We start from the raw sequence: 17,407 nt of genomic DNA, 5'->3' as shown, positions 1-17,407 counted from the left end.
AGGAGAACCCTATGACAGACATAAGATAACCCTAAGAGACATGGGTCCCCCTGGGAAGGGAAAACAGATAAGATCTGAAAATATTGGGAGTATGGCGGGGAAAAGGGAGGGTGGAAGGGGAGGGGAGAAGGAGGGACAAGAAGAATATGAGGAAATGGGATGCTCAAGAAGGGGGAAGAACAGAGAAGGAGAGAAAGGAAAGAGATAACTTGATGGAGGGAGACATTAAAGGGCTAGTGAGAAACATGGCACTAGGGAAATTCCCAGGAACCCACAATGATGGCCCCAGCTAAGACTCTAAGCAACAGTAGAGAGGACGCTTAAATTGGCCTTCCCCTTTAATCAGATTGATGACTACCTTAACTGTCATTGAAGAGCCTTCATCCAGCAACTAATGGAAGCAGATGCAGAGATCCACAGCTAAGCACTGGGCTGAGCTACCGGAGACTGGTCCAAGAGAGGCAGAAGCAATAATATGAGCAAAGGGGTCAAGACCATGATGGGGACACCCACAGAAGCAGCTGACCTGAGCTAGTGAAAGCTCACTGACTCTGAACTGATAATGGGTGAACCTGTATAGGACCAAACTAGGCCTTCTGAATGTGGGGGACAGTTGTGAGATTGGGCAGTCTATGGGGTCACTGACAGTGGGACCAGGATTTATCCCTGCTGCTTGAACTGGTGTCTTGGAGCACATTCTCTTTGGAGGGATACCTTGGGCAGACTAGATATAGGTGGGGAGGGCCTTGGTTTTGCCTTGAAGTGAAGTTTGACTTTGTTGATTCCCCATGGAAGTCTTACCCTTTCTGAGGAGTATAGGCAGAGGCTGCTCATTTGTTCCTGGCCTCCCAGACCCGAAGTAATCACATAGAAACTATATTATTTGCAGTATTCTTTGGCCAATAGCTTAAGTGTGTTGCTAGCTAGCTCTTATATCTATTTCTATTAATCTGTGTATTGCTGCTTGGTTGTGGCCTACCGGTAAGGTTCTGTCCAGCATCCAGTGTCTGGCGTCTGTCTCCTGCAGCCACTACATGGCTTCCCCTCAACTTCACCTACTCTTTCTCTCTGTTTCGAACCCACCTTGCCCTATTCTGCACTGCAATAGGCCCAAAGCAGCTTCTTTATACACATCAGAGGAGGGGATGGGGAGTGGGGTGGAGGGAAGGGTGGGAAGGGAGTGGGAACAGGGATAGCTATGTAAAAAGATAAAAGATTGCATTAAAATATTCTTAAAAAGAAACCTTGTCTCCATTAAAAAGAAGTGCTCTCACAGCTGGATCTTAGGGAGGCATTTTCTCAATTGAGGTTCCCTCCTTTCAGATAACTCCAGCTTATGTCAAGTTGACAGTAAATTAGTAGGCACAAAGGGGGTTCATTTGCAGTTCCTGGAATTGGACATGGGAGTGAGGAATGGCCACAGATAGGCATGAGGTTTCTCTTGAGGTATGTGGGGAACAGTGACAGTTAAAAAGTTAGGCTGTGGTGGTGAGGAGACCCCCGTATATTCAGACACCATGTTTTTGAATTATGTGCTTGCAACAGGTAGATTTTATGATTCCTGAAAAGTACTTCATTAAAGCTTAAAAATATGTTAATGCAGGATCATAGAAGAAACACTGCACTGGTCACTGGGTACAGGGAGAGGGCACAGCTATTGCAATAAGAGGGTAGTGAAGAGAGGTGCAGGGGCTGCTTGGGGTTTCCCTGAGCAGTGTCCAGGGTTCTGAAGGTGGTGGTCTCTTCTGCTCGAGCACATAGGCTTGGTGTTTTGGTCACAGACATGTACTATGGAGCATCTACCGATAAGTCTTTATATCTGGGGACTCCTCATGCCATGCAGTAAAGTGGGTGACCCATCCATTGTCAGAGCCCAGGACACTCAGGGCCGCACACAGCAGGTGTACATATCACTGTCCGTGTTAAATCCTTTGAACTTTAATTGAATCCAAGAGTGTGTCAGTGACACACTGTCATGGTGGATTCTTGGGAAGTCAGTAACGTGGGAGATGGAAGAGAGGAAGAGAGGAAAGACGTGATGTGGGAGGAATGAGGAATGGCAGAGGAGAACGGAACAGACTACACGGAGGGGACAGGCAGGCGTTAGAGCAGAAGAGGAAGAGGAAAGACGAATACTGTGACTGTTGATGACAAGGATGCTACCTCCCATCAGCAAGCCTTTGTCATATGCCAGGAATGACCTCTGTACAGGACCTGAGATCCAACCATCACCAACAATCTTCACACCCTCAGCAAAAAATTGACTTGTTAGTGGCCCATTTTCCATACGAGGACGCTGGGCTCAGGGAGGTTAAGGCACCTCACCTTGTAGCTCACCCAGCCAGGTTTAGCATCCTTCTAGCTTCCCACTCTCCTAGGGGACACAGTGACTGTCTGGATGTGAACACAGTGATGGTTGGACCTCTGACTTGAGCTTTGAGCTTCTGAACAACTCAGACTTAGGTAGCTTTATCCTATGGCCAGCAGACAACTCATTCAAATTCCCCTTCGGTCTCTGAGCCAGGGTGCCCAGTGGGTCTTACAGTGTTGGAAGCTTGTTTGGGGCTGTTCTCCCTGAGGACCTCCAGAGGGGCCTGCTCCTGCTTCTATAGAATGTTTACACACCTCCTTCGACTCTCGACTGAAATAATAGCTTATATTTTCTTAAATGCCTGGAGGCCAATGTGGGTGTCGTTTCTACTGTTGGCTGAAAACTATTGAAGGCTGGCTCCGGCCTTTCATAGTTAGGCAAAGGAAGTAAGGAAGTCCCTGATTAAGCGGGACTTGGTAAGCCATGACAAGGCCTTTCTGGTTTTTTTTTTTTTTCTTGTGAAGTTGTTCTCTTGAGAGCTGGGAATGTAAACACAGGTTTTTGAGAGTTTCAATGACCCAAATGAGAGTTCTTTCCCCAAGGGATAAGTATTACAAGTGTTTTCTGAGAGGCCAGGAACTTGCTGGAAGCTTAGGGCTCTGATCTTCACATCCCTGGCATTGATAGAGTCTTTTTGATTCCCGTGTCTATTCCGGATGGTTCCCTGTTGTCACTTGGAAAGGGATGGCCTTGGGTGTGGCCTGCAGATGGGAACACTGGGATTCGGAAGCTGGTGATGGTCCTTGGCATAGGCCGCACTGATAAGAGAGGAAGCCCATTGCTTCTGGAGCCACAGGCCTCACACTCTGTCTTTGCCCCCCGGGTCCCAGGTTCTCATACTTGTTCGTGCCCATCTGACTCAGCATCTGGGCAGTGTTCCACAGGTGTGGCAGCTGGGCAGTGTTCCAACATGTGGGTGGCAGGGAGCAAGGAACCATCATGAGCTCCTGGGGGACTGTGCCAACCTTCCGTTGATTTGAATCTTGGAATATGGAAGGCCTGTAAGGTTACATGCTGAAGTTTGCACTAAGGTGCTTCAGAGAAGCACAACTAATGAATCTCACCTCTCTCCTATTTCTCATTTATCAGCTACTTGCTACTCCCTGCTAGCTTTATTTGCATTTGTAGATAGTATAGAGTTGGTACTTCTTCATATCTCCACAGACGCATTCACTGCACTTTGTGTTTAGCCCCTCTTCCTCCCCACTCCACATCCCCAGCCTGCAGGTTCATGGTCTCTTCTTTGGTATCTTAGCTGCTGCGAACAGTACAGCTACGAACATGGGTGTGTAGGTCTCTCTGTGATAGCTGACTTGGATTCTTTGGGGCACATTCCCGGAAGTGCCGCTGCTGGATACATGGGCATTGTACTGTGGCTTTCCGAGCTTTTACAGTGGCTGCACTCAAATTTCCACCAGCACTCAGTGAGGCTTCCCTTGCTTGCACTCTTGCCAGCGGAGAGGCTTGTTTTGTAAGACATTGTGACAGGACTCAGACTGGTGGGTGGGTCAGAGGGCTGGCCGATCAGGTGAGAGCTGCCACTGGAGAATTGAGTGGAAAGGCGGCAGACCAGGCCAGCTGCTTGTGGCTGCCCGTGGGAATTCCACGTTGCTCCCTTAGTGCAGCAGGCAGTGGTGCGTGCTCTAGTCAGACTGTGTTACCAGCTCTGCAGTAAGAGAAAGAAAGAGGGGACACCTGCCTGTGAGGCAGCTGGAGGGAGGGGACAGGTGCAGGTCACGTTGGTTAGGTTGGGGCCAAGCTCAGTTATCTTACCTGGGAGACTTCAGCGATGCATCCAACTTATCTATAAAATGCACAGTACTAGAAGACAAAACCTGTGTAAAGTACTCAGGGCTTCATTCAGAACATACAGTCTATGTGTCTCACGCACATTAAGAACTACTGGGACGTTTTTTGTGTGTGTTTGAAACTTACATTTATCTAGTTTGTATGTGTGTGTGTGTGTGTGGTGTGTGTACGCATGTACACATGCACATGTCACAATATGGATGTGGAGGTCAAGAACAACTTGTGGTATTTGATTATAGCACGTGGGGTGGACCTGGGTATCAAACTCTGGCCTTCAGACTTGGCGTCAAGTGCCTTTGCTCACTGTACCGTCTTGCTGGCCTGTAACTGCTGTCTTCTGAACCCAGACTGATACACTACCCATTTCTTGGGGAAAGATACTAGGATTTACTTTCTTCCGAAAGCTGTAGTCGTAAAGTTAAAGAAAAGAAGGTCTGGGTGGATGAATCAGAGTTAAGAGAACTTAATACTTTGACTGAGGACACAGGCTTGGTCCTTAGCACCCCCATGGCAGCTCAAGTCACCTCAACACGCCCTCAACATGCTTCCAGCCTGTGCCTCCCCAACGCATACAGGGCCCGCCATTGTAGGGCCTTGTATACATGGTCAGGTAAAGATCCAGGTGAACACGGAAACAAGCTGCAGGTGATGACATTACCCTTTAAATAGACTTTTGATTCTGAGTACATGAGGGAGATGCATGTATATCTGTTTATTGCTGCATGATTCATAATGAGTAAGAAATGGAGCCAGCCTAGGTGTCTAGCAGCAAAAAGCTAGAGAAAGAAATTCAATTCTGCTGCGAAGAAAAATGACACTATGCCATGCACAGGCGACTGAAGCTACCACATAGCTTCCCAAGACCACGCGGCTGGTTTCCCCCTTTCCTTTCTAATAATAAATTTAAAGCATGCATACCCTTCTATTCTGGGATCAAAAATAAAATATATAATTGATGCAGTCACTACTTAGGCTCTGTGTCTCCATCCCACACAACCCTAAGACTGGGATGCTGAAGGCATGGCTGGATTCTGTTATAGGTGAGGCTCCAAGAGAAGGGATGAGGATGGGAAGAGATTCAGCACAGAAAGACCTGCCATGCTTCCTGTTTCTGGACCGTTTGCTCTCTCAGCTTACCTTCAATGGCAGGCTTCCTAGAGTTCCCTAGTCTCAAGGCCCTTGTTACCTCCATGCAGCCAGGATCGGTGATCTCTCACACTGTACATTTTATGCCAAATCAGTGCTGTTCTATCTCTGCATACAAGGGCCTACCTAGGACAGGCCTGGTAGGAGTGGAGCTGGGGAGGCCCAGGCCATTTCTTCCTCCTAGAGACTAAGGAGAGGAAGATTTGAGATGAAGTAGCAAGTGTGCATGTTGCCAGGGCCAATAATAAGTAGCCTGCAAGTATCTGTGGTGGACTCCATCTTCTTGTAAGAATCCCAGGGAGAAGCCATGACAGCCTTGAATTGACACGCTATTCCAGATGGTAGGATATTTTCCCCTTTCCTATATCTGCAAAACACAAGTTAAAATAGCCATGGTATTGGGTGAGCAGATTGTGTTGTTATATTCCAGGGATTTCAGTTCATATGCTCAGATTTAAAAATCTTCCCAACATGGTCAAGCAGGCGCCATAGACTCTGGGGAATTGGGCTTGGTGATAAAACACGTATATGAATCTAGAGAAGCCAAAGTTCTCATTTTTTGGTGATGTGTTATTTCAGGTCACATTCTGTGTAGAGTAGGTCCCTGCTCACTGGGCATCTGTTTTAGGAGGGTGTGCTGGCAATGCTCAGTGTTCAGGTTGTTGGGTGCTGCTGCCTCTGCTGACACCTGTGTTTTCTTTCCTGTCTCTCTTAGGCGGGGCAAGAAGAACAGCATTATTCTGAGGACACAGCTATCTGTGAGGGTCCACGCCTGCATTGGTGAGTGGCGTCTGTGGCAGGCATGTATGCTGTCTGCTCTCAATGATCATGTGTGATGGGAAATGACACAGAAACCGTAATTGTCATGTTATCTGCTTGGGCTAGCCCTCATGGGTTTCTGGAATTTTGGAAAAGCTACTTCTAGCAATCAGTTTTGAAGCCCGGTTTATTCCTGGCTTCCTTTGCTCTTTTGATTATGACTGGATATGAGGACAGCTTGAGGTCACTGATGGAGATCATTCTAGAAGTCATGAGGTTCTTCCTGGTTTGTCACCAGTGAGAACCTCTACCCAGCTGAAGCAATCCTTCATATGGCTCCTTGAAGGTTGCATTTGGGGAAATGGAGCCTGAGACTCCAGGTGTGGTCAGGTGACTGGAAGGAAATCTTGGGTCATTGGAGAGTAGGGGTGCAGAGTGCCATGGTGCATCAGTTACTTCTCATGCTGCTGTAATCAAATACCCGGCAGGAAGCAACTTCCGGGTGCAAAGGCTTTTGTTTTTGGCTTACAGTTTGAGGGACTATAGTTCTTTATGGCAGGGAAAGCATAAGAGCAAGAGTGTGAGGCAGCTGTCACACTGCGCTTGCAGTCAGGATGCAGAGGGATGAGTGCTGGTACCCACTGGCTTTCTCCTTTGTGTTGAGTCCTGGACCCCAGCCTTCAGGATGGTGTCACTCACATGCAGGGTGGTCTTCCCCCTTAAGTCTTTCTGGGAACAGCTTCATGAGCACACATACCCAGATTTACATTTCACTAGTCAATTTGAGAGTGAAGATTAGCTGTCACAGAACTAAGTAAGCAAGGTACTTGTGGTTCCACAGGGCTTTCCTGTGGTCATTGGAGGACCACTGGGTCATTCCTGCACTCGCTGGTTTTCCCACTGCAGCCATGGGTTCACTAGGAAGAAATGGATTTTATATGCCAAGAGGATGACCTCACAGGAATGGTAGATTCCTTCTAGTAGTAAACCAGGGGAAGCAAGAATTTAAAATCATAAAAAGAAAGAAAACAAAGTTTACTGTATGCATTAACGATCTCATATGTGCTTAAGTTTGCTTTTATTTGATGTTTGTTGTGGTCTTCAGGCTTCCTTCAATCAGGGGAATGTCAGTTATGCTACTGATGTTGGCCTGTACCAGAAATAAAGGATTCATGGATGGAAAGGAAGGAACACTTTCTGGTCCCTTCTCATCCCTGATGGATGAGAGGGCAGATGGACACTAAGGGGAATTTATGTCATTTTACTTTGGTGTGAAATTCTAGGAGTGGTGGCAAGTGTCAACCTTTGTATTGCTCCAAAGCAGAAATGATGGGCTGAAGGCCATTGTAGAGTGGGTTGTAATGTTTCTGGAAACCTGGAAAGGTCTGTGGGATGTGCATCACTGACCATCTGCAACTGCTGTAAGAGAGTATGGCATACACATGAATACTAACTCTATTACATCAATCAGTTGTTTTACATGCATGAAGTGTGTCTAAAGAAAAATCCTCTGACCCATCACTTTGTACACATTTCTCCCAGCTTTTACCCCAAATCAAGAACAAGCTTAAGCACATTCCAGGTGTGAAATAACACTGAAGCCCAACATGGAAAAGTAGCCGACACCTCCCCCACTCCCAGAGACTTGGGACATAAGTGTGGATGGACTTTCCTGGGGACAGGAAGGCAATGGAAAGTTGACTTTTATTGCAGTGGTCTGGCTCCGAATTTGAAGGTGCTAAATCCTTTTTAGAAAATGTGTTTGTGGGCAAGGGATACATCTCAACTGGTCATGTGCCTGTCTAGCACCCAAAGGGCCTTTGGTTTGCTCTCCACCAACATCTAAACTAAATAGGGTGATACTCACCTTTATTCCCAGCACTTGGGAGGTGGAGGCAGGGGCATCAGAAGTTCAGTGTTGTTTTTGGAAGCTTAGAAAGTCCAAGGCCAGTATGGGATACACAAGATTTTGCCTATAAACAAACCAATACACCCATCTGCCATATAAATACTATACCAAATGGCATAACATATCATGCAATACAAATTATACCAAATATAAATACAACCAAACCAATATAAATACTGAAATATTTTAACCACAAAACTTTTCTAAACATCCTTTGTGTTGTTGGCTACTTCTTGTTCGGTCTTCTATAATTGATGGAGATCACATGCTTTGCTCCACAGTATGTTGACCCCCAGTAGCCAGTTCAACCCATGCGGTGTGACTAGGACATCTCCACTATAATGCCTGGAGGGGTTAATCAGTTACTGATGTGTGTGTGTGTGTGTGTGCTCTCAACCTTCCTTATGCCAATTTGCCCTGGTTATTGCAAGCATCTAATTTGATGAAATAGTACCTAAATGTTTGATCAACTGATTGTGGATATAAAAAGTCATGGCTTTAAAAATTCACTGACTGTTTTGGAAAAGAATCAAAATTAGTCATTACAAAAATATTTAAGTCAAGTGTGAGCACGGCTGTCTATGAAAGGTGAAGGACGCTGGAAACATTTAGTTGGATTCCAGTATTCAGAAATGGTTTCAACTCTTACTTCACTTCAAGGGAACTGAATTGGGCAGCCATAGACCATGCTGCCAGAATGTTTCATGCCAGGAGACTCATGGGAAATTCTAGTTTGTGGAACACCTATGTCTGTGTCTCTGCAAAGGTAAGAAATGGTACTCAACCCCTAGAGTGCACACGAAGACAAGGTCTCGAGGTGCACAGGCACAGCTTTGAACGGATTCTCTCTTTTCGTTAGTCTCCGTCATCAGTAGCTACAGGTCCAGAGGGTTTGGATGGATAAACTGATGGCCGAGACAATAGGTTTTCTCTGCCTTGAAAACCGTCCTGTTGGGTCCATTTCTTCCTTCTGTGAGATCTGCAGTAGTTTAATCGAGACACCATTTGAGTGATACTGTTTGGTTTTGTATGGAAAGTGGAATGAACACATCTCCTCTTGAAGTGTCCTTCCCATTGGGACATAATCTTCCCCTTTCCAAGGGGCTACATTTCATGCCATTTCTTTGTTGTAACAAGACAGCACAACATGAAACAAAGCAAAACAATGAACAAAAGCTGGAGCAGCCTCCAGTTGAAATGACAAAGGAAAACAAGACAAGGGTGCAAACCCTTTCATATCAGTGAAGTCCTGGTTTCTTCTCAAGATCATTTCTACTCATGTTTATGTGAGAAACAGACTCATCTCTGAAGGTGCTGGCTGCAGCTGCCGCCAGAGGCTCAACATGATACGCAGCCCCCTGAAAGCACCCTGAAAACCTTGCTTTGCACCCATGGTCGTACGGAAAGGACCCACGATCAGCTTTTGTCCCGTGGGTCTACAATACCAGCAAGCCAGTGCTTTCCTCACCTCACCCCACTTCCCCTTTACTCCCGCTTGTCTGGAGTGGGGGAACGCTTCCAGTCCAGGGTGAGCACTGATGAATTAGAGGTGACAAGGGTTTGGAATTGTCCAGCACTAACTTTGGAAGCCTGTACCCACAAGAATAAGTGTGGAGCACAGCCTTTAAGGTTAGCAACTCTGCAACCCTGACAAGAACCAAAGGCCACACAGGGGCTCTGCTTTGATGGTCCTAGCTAATCTCTGAGACAGGTCTGCGTGATAGCGTAGGAGTTGCGACATGTTTGGCAGGAAGCTGGAATAAGAATTTGGTATAGAGAAGCCCCAGGCTTTTGTACCTTTATGCTCCTCCTTGCTATGACTTTTCTTTTGTATATTTTTAGTATGAATGCCTGATGTAATAATGTATTACAGAAAACAATGCATATATTGCCGTTTTAATTCAGCTTTGGTCCCTAAAGAGATAAAAACATTGTTTCCATCTTAGGCGTGAAACTATAGATCTAAATTAAAAAAAGAAATCTCTGATCAGCAGAAGTATGCATTTTATGAAGTTAGCAGAAAAAAAAATTGATTCTGCCAAGGATCCTATTTCAAGTCCAGAAAAGTATTCCAAGGGACTGGCTCTGATGGAAGAGCCACAGGAGGAACAGAAAGAAGCCAAGGAAGTGCAGGGTCAGGATGGAGTCCAGGATGGAAGAGAAAAAAGTGTGGCTGGCCACAATGGTATATGCCTTTAATTCCAGCACTTGGAAGGCAGAGGCAGAGGCTGGTAGATCTCTGTGAGTTCAAGGCCAGCCTGGTCAACATAGTGAATTCCAGGGCATCCATAGCTACATAGTAAGACCATTTCTCAAAAAACCAACAAGAAACCATGTGGAAATTGTGAGATCCTGTGATGGTCGATCTTATTCACCAATGTGGCTGAATTTAGAATCTCCTAGAAGATGTACCCAGCATGTCTGTAAAAATGTTTCCAGAGAACATTAACTAAAGAGGAAAGGCTGCCTTAAACCTGGGTGCTACCATCCCATGGCCCTTTGGAGGGGTGGAATAAAAGCAGAGTGAGAAGTCAGCTGAGTGCCAGGATTCCCCTTCCTGCTCCCTACCCCACTGAGCTGTGAACCAGCAGCTGCTCCATTCGGCATTGGCAGAGCTACCTGTAGCCACGCCATGATGGACTGATTTCTGTCAAACCACGAGCCGAGTAAACTTTCCTTTTAAGTTGCCTCTTATTTGGTCACAGCATTGACAACAACAACTGATACAGACCCTGAAGTTGACGTGACTGGGTTTTCTAATAGCTGCCATTTTTCGCTTGGCTTTAAGTCTTTTTTTTTTTTCTCTCTCACTCTTCTGAAGCTTGTCTTGTCTTTCCTTTAAGAGAAGTCAGTCCAGTTGATCAGTCCTGGGGTGGCCAGAAGTCCCGTGCTTACAAGTGTCCAGCACTGAATTAAAAGGGTGGCATTAAACTGAAGACGCTAAAGACTGTCGGGGCTGATAGCTGCAGAAGAGCAGCTTGGCACCAGGTCATCAGTGCCGTGTTCCCAGTTTTTGTGACAGTGAGGTGAGGGCGTGGAGATGGAGAGGTGGATAGAAGCTGGCAAGCTGGCTGAAGTAAGCAGTATCTGCATGAGGTTTGTCACACTGCTCAGAAGGCCACGTCAGAGGCATAGGGAAATGTAGGCAGAGACTGCTCATTCGCTTCCCGGACTCCCGGATGTGAATGATCACACAGAAACTGTATTAATTACAATAGTATTTGGCCAATAGCTTATGCATATTACTAACTAGGTAACTCTTACACCTTAAATTAACCCATTTCTATTCATCTGTGAATCACCACGAGGCTGTGGCCTACTGGTAAAGGTTCCAGGGCATCTGTCTCCTCTGGCAGCTACATGGCGTCTCTTCGACTCCACCTATTCTCTCTCTACATCTCTGAATTTTCTACCTGGCTTTATTCTGATAAGCCATTGGCCAAAAGCAGCTTCTTTATTAACCAATGGCAATAAAAACATATTCACAGCATACAGAGCATACAGAGGGGAAATCCTACATCAGAGAAAGCGTTTAAAGAAAAGAACTCAGGAGAAGAACGTTCCACCCACGGGTGGAGAGAAGCAGTTGGTGTCCTGCAGTTGAGGCTGTGTATAGAGTGCAAAGAATTTCCTTTTTCAGGCTGAGCCGTGCAGCTGTGTGCAGTAGTGAGCTGAAGGGATGTGTGTATGTGCATGCACGTGTGAATGTGTCTGTGTCTATTTAGGTGTGTGTACAGATCAGAGAACACTCTTCTGTGTTCCTCAAGTGTCATCTGCTATTCTTTACTTTGGTTTGAGATGGGTGTGTTTCCACTGACCTGGAATTTACCCACTGGATTAGGCTGGCTGGCTGGTGAGCCCCAGGGGCCTGCCTCTCCCAGAGTTAAGATAGTAAGTGTGTGCTACCAGGTCTAGCACTTCTGCAAAATGAGTTTTGGGGGGCTGGAGAGGTGGCCTAGTGGTTAACAGCACTTGTTGCTCTTACAGATGACCAGGGTTTGACTCCCAACACTGACATGACAATTCACAACCATCTGTAACTCCAGTTCCAGGGGATCTAGCACCCTCTTCTAGTCTCTGTGTTATACATGCCTACACCTAGACAAAACGCTCACACACACAAGTAAATATTAACAAAGGGGTTTTGGGCATCTAAGTCATGGTCTCACGTTTACAAGGCAAGCACTTTAGGAGTAGAGCTATCCCGCAGCCCCCAGGCACTCTCAATGCCTAGACCAGCACTAGCGACCATTGCTGAAAGGAGGCCTGAGTGTGCAATGCAGAGTGGCAGCAGGACTCAGGCAAGGCACAGGCTTTGTCCAGTACTGAAACCTCCGGAACAGCTGTGATATACAGGACCTTGGGTTCCTGGACTTAGAGGGTGGGGCAGAGCTGTAAGGCTTGACCACTAGGCCCTCTGTCTGCAGCCTTAGCTCACAATCATGGTCACCTTTCTTTTCTATCTTTTTTTAAAATTTAAATATTTTTTTTCTTTTTTCTTTTTCTTTTTTTTTTTTATTTTGGTTTTTCGAGACAGGGTTTCTCTGTGGTTTTGGAGCCTGTCCTGGAACTAGCTCTTGTAGATCAGGCTGGTCTCGAACTCACAGAGATCCGCCTGCCTCTGCCTCCCAAGTGCTGGGATTAAAGGCGTGTGCCACCACCGCCCGGCTAAATCTTTTTTTTTTAAAATTTATTTATTTATTAAAGATTTCTGTTTCTTCCCCACCACCACCTCCCATTTTCCTCCCCCTCCCCCAATTAAGTCCCCCTCCCTCGTCAGCCCAAAGAGCAGTCAGGGTTCCCTGCCCTGTGGGAAGTCCAAGGACCGGATGCTCACCTTAAATCTTTTTTTTTGTTTTGTTTTGAGACAGCATTTCTCTGGATAGCCCCGGCTGTTCACTTTATAGACCAAGCTGGCCTCAAGTTCCGTTTAACTCCGCCTCCCCGCGTGCTGGGAGGAAAGGTGTGACCCCCATTGTGCAGCTCTGTTAGCATTTCTTAAGTTGCTCTGTTTTTCTAAGTAGGCTGGCACAGCTCCCTCACCTCTCCCACCTTTCCCTCTGCACTCCCTGCTGATTGTCAACAGAGCCCCACTAGCCCTGTGGGACAGCTCCCCTCCCAGCTTCCTTTCCCAGTACTGCCTCTGGTGGGTGACAGGGACACTGGGCTTTGGAACGTTAGTTGAAACAGGTGACCTGGACGCCTTGACTCTGTGTGTGGTTTGAAATTCCCTTCAGATTAGGGGTTTTCATTAGGAAACAGAAAAACCAACTCCTTAGTGACATTTCTGTGTTCCTTAAGGAGGATGAGGTACAGCCATGAGCGCCAAGATACCAGGCCTGGGCAAGTTAGCTCGGCCATCTGGCACCTTGGGTACTAGCAAACCCATGCAAGTGCTGCTGGTCCTTGACATGTGACTGAGAAAGGTCAAGCCGGCTGTTCCCAGGCCAGTAGGTCCACCATGCCCTGAGCCATTTGGTCATTTTGACTCTCTGACTGCCATTGGTTTCTCTGTCTGGGCCTTCGACTTGCAGCTAACCATATTCTGCCTGCACACAGAGGCACTTGTGCACTGAACTCCGGGGCTTGGAAGGGCATCTCCTTCTAGCTTCCTTCCTGGATACAACAGTGACCAGCCGTGTGCATCTCTAGGTACACAGGACTACATTCCCTCTTTCTGCTTGGTGCCAGGATTCCAGGCTACCCCGAAAACTCGGATCCTTCAGCCTTTGATTTCCCCATCCATGTTTATCTGCCTGCTAGTCACAGCTTCAGCACAAAGTGGGGGCCGGGTTTGGAATCCAGAGTCACCACTGCAGTAAGTGACTTGTTTGAAATCTCCTCCCTCTTATTCCCCTTCAAGCCTGTGACCTAGTTTTGCCTGCGGTTCTGCTTTCTATGTTAAAACAAGCTCTCTGTGGGTTAATCAGATAAGTATCTCACACCATCTGTTTTCTGTCAGTCTGTCACGGGTCCTAGGTGGCAGATCCCACAGAATGTCCACGTGGGGGAGGGGTTTCTCAGGGGGCTCACTGTCTCCCCACTCTGCAGTGTCGCCACCTCTCTAAGGTGTCTGAGTCAGGCTGTGATGGCTAGATCTGCCCAGTTACCCATAATTCCAGCTTCTCCCAAAGGGAAGAGTGAAGAGACCCAGGGAGACTGTGATCCACACCTGCCGCCAGGCTCAGACCAGGCTATTGCCCATCTATCCACGGATGACGATGTTGTGTGATGGGTAGATCATGAGTGAGTTCTCAACAAAAATAAAAACAGCAGTTCAGGAATTCACTTGAAGCTTGGCTCTCTCCTCTGCAGAATACAGGGTGCAATTAAGACAAAAGGCACGTGAGGGATGGAGCCAGAGACCCTTCCAGGATAGTTGTGTCAGCTGTGGGGTTTGAGGCCCCAGGGAAGGAAATACAGATGTGAACACACATGAATTAAGGTCTCTTAGGCAGTTTTGTTCCAAGTTGTGCTCAGCTCCTCTATTTACTTAAACTATCTACCACATCCCTAGGACTTAGTTTCATCTTATTACTAAAGATCTTAAGATGATGGATATTGGAGATGGAGCTTCACGTTGGAATCATTACCAGTTTACTTGCTTTGTCCCGGTCGAGAGACTGCGTCTAACTTAGCCACTTAAAAAGGAACATATAATTTGGTAAAAAACAAACAAACAAAAAACAAAACAAAACAAAACAAAACAAAAAAAACAAAACAAAACTGACTTGAGTAATTTGGTAGGGATACCTGTGTCTAGAATTACAAGGGGTTGGCTCATAGTATATATCATGGGCTAGCAGTTAGACTGCAGAACACTGCCAGCCAACAAAACCTTCAGTGATGCCCAGGAAGCAACCCTTGATCAGGTTAGCACTGTGCTCTGGAGTGATTCCTGTTGCCTTAGAACTTTTCCCATCACATGTCTGTCTACTGCGCAGTGCAGGGCAAGCTCTGGGCACCAGCTTTCTGTGCCCATGACTGTTTCCATGAAGGGATGGAGTCATTTCTGTCATGGACAATCAGAGTCGGTGTTGGGAAATAGAGTGCTTTTTCCCTTTCGAGATATTTGATATTCAGAGGATGTGGGAATACAGAAGCGGGAAGGGGTGGGTGGGTGTTTCACTGTGCCTTGCTTTTCAAGGTAACCTTCTCAGGATTATTTGTGTATTATTCGTGTCTTGGTCATAGACTCAGGAAAAGGGGTTTTTGCAAGATTGTGGGAGCAGAGTGCCCATTTTCATGGATTGGAAATAGTTAATGGAAAGTAGTTTAACTGCCCCACCAAGGAAAAATCAGATAAAGCTAGGTATAACAGGGAACTGATTCAGGATTTAATGTAAGGGTGGAAAAAGACAATTAACATTGGGACATTTGTTATCCGTCATCTCAAGTTCAAGAACTACAGTCCCAGTGATAGGAGAACCAGGGAGGAAGTGTGAAGTGTTTATCAATTGTCATATTACTGTAATTAGAGAAGGACCTATAAATAAATTATAGTTTGTGCTTATAAATGAAGTGAAAAGGCAGGCCCGTGTTCCCTTGAGGCTCGTCTGTGGATTTCTCCATTCTCCCTAGCTGTAGTAGAGAGATTGTGGTAGGAATGCTGACCCAGGGCCTTGTGGACGAGCGCTGCAGGTGACCCATGTGTTCTGGAATGGGTGCCTTTGGAGACTCCTTTCACTCTCTTGTTCCTGTGGGTTCTTTGACAAGCTTCCATCTGCCTCAGTGTGCTGTGTGGCCCGAGATATCACATATGGATGAGTGGGTGAAAGTTCGAACTCGAACTCCCCCCTGAGTGGGCAAGTCTGTCCTGTGATGTCACGTGGGAAGATCAAGTCTATTCTATGATGTCACGTGGGAAAATCAAGTCTGACCTGTGATGTCACATGGGAAGATCAAGTCTGACCTGTGATGTCACGTGGGAAGATCAAGTCTGACCTGTGATGTCACATGCGAAGATCAACTCTGTCCCATGTGTTATGCAGGAAGATCAAGTCTGTCCTGTGATTTCACATGGGAAGATCGGTTATGTACTGTGATGTCACATGGGAAAATGATGTGAATGAACATGGAGACAGGTCTGAGGTTCTTGTATCAAAGTAGAGTTAGCATCTTGGTGAGCCCTGATACCCTACTTTCTGGGGAGGCCAAGACCAGGGCATTTCTCAAGATCAAAATCAATACAGAGCTACTATCATTGGGCAGGGGCTATGTATAGGTTTATTCTATTATTCTAACACATTATCTTCGCTTTGCGGAAGGAGAGGGACTCAAGGAGGTTCGGTTGCACTTAGGGACCCCGAGTGAGACAGAGGATATTTTTTCAAGTCCACATCTGTCTGTCTAGCTGCTGACGGGAAAAGCCTGGTTTTGGTAGAGGCAAACTACTTTTTAACAGGTTGTCTTTTTCTCAGAAGTAGAACGATAAATTTCCACCAAGCACTTAACGCTTCTGCTTCCTGATGGGCACTGAGCAAAACACACCCAGCAAATATCACCTCATGTAATACAGGAATTACAGTTACCACTTAGTGGTTGAGGAAGTTAGGCATTCACTGGTCCTGGTACTCAGCCAAGGCCTCTCAGGCAGAGCTGGGCCCAGGTCTGCTGACTGCATGGTGCTGCTGTATTGGCCTCTGTGCCTTGCTTCCTCACGTCCTTGACCAGAGCTATCCGTGCTTCCGGCCTCTGAGCCTTGACTGGCCCAGCTCTGGGAGGATGGGAGAGTACAGCTCTGATATCAGACTTGCCCCTGAGAAACTGCATGACCATGGACAGGTGACCTTGCTTGTCAAAGGGAATGATATTTCGTTTCAGAATTGTGAGGATTCGATAAATATTTAATGGACAACAGAACCATGAAAGTGCTCACCTTGAATACTGATTTGTAGGTTCAGAGAGTGGTCAGAAGAGACAGAGCAGAGTTTAGGTGCCAGGCCTCTGTGTGTTTCTCTCACCCCAGGCAGATCTACCTGCTTATCCTTAGCAGTAAGGACCAAGGGACCTGGCACTTCCTGCTGCAACCATAGAGAGTGTGTATACACTCTAAGCACTGCTTTCTGTCATACACCAAGTGCTGGGCACGTGCGGCCGGTGTCATCAGCCTCACAAAGCAGTCTTGTGGTCTGTGGCTTTACACATTGTTGGAAAAATGTAATGGCCCATGCCTGTAATGCTAGCACCCGGGAGACAGACGGGAGGATGTGCCATGAGTTCGAGGGCAGTCTGGTCTACATAGCAAGCTAAAGGGCAGCCTGAGCTACACATTCTCAAAACCCACCAACCAATTGCTAGAGCAAGGTCAAATGGCAGTGGTGCAGCTGCTCTCTCGGCCTGAGGATCTTGTCTCTTCCCAGAGGCAGAACCAGTGTTCACGAGATGCTTGGCTAGCCTCTAATGCTTGAGGG

The 17,407-nt window shown here is 46.7% G+C and overlaps 1 protein-coding gene across 1 annotated transcript in view; it reads left to right on the top strand.

The window, feature by feature from the left end:
• The window catches only part of LOC121441894 (FH1/FH2 domain-containing protein 3-like), a gene marked incomplete at its 3' end in the record, with an annotated part of 55,509 nt that extends 49,403 nt beyond the window's left edge, over positions 1-6,106 (top strand). The window contains exon 3 of the mRNA XM_041643262.1: positions 6,042-6,106. Coding sequence (XP_041499196.1) covers positions 6,042-6,106 — 65 coding nt within the window. The remainder of the gene's footprint in view (positions 1-6,041) is intronic.
• Between the last annotated feature and the right edge of the window lie 11,301 nt (positions 6,107-17,407).

Source organism: Microtus oregoni, unplaced genomic scaffold (genome assembly GCF_018167655.1).
Source record: "Microtus oregoni isolate MIOR12 unplaced genomic scaffold, Mior012 000082F_ref0000272, whole genome shotgun sequence".
Classification (NCBI taxonomy): Eukaryota; Metazoa; Chordata; class Mammalia; order Rodentia; family Cricetidae; genus Microtus; species Microtus oregoni.
This window is presented reverse-complemented; position numbering and strand designations above follow the sequence as displayed.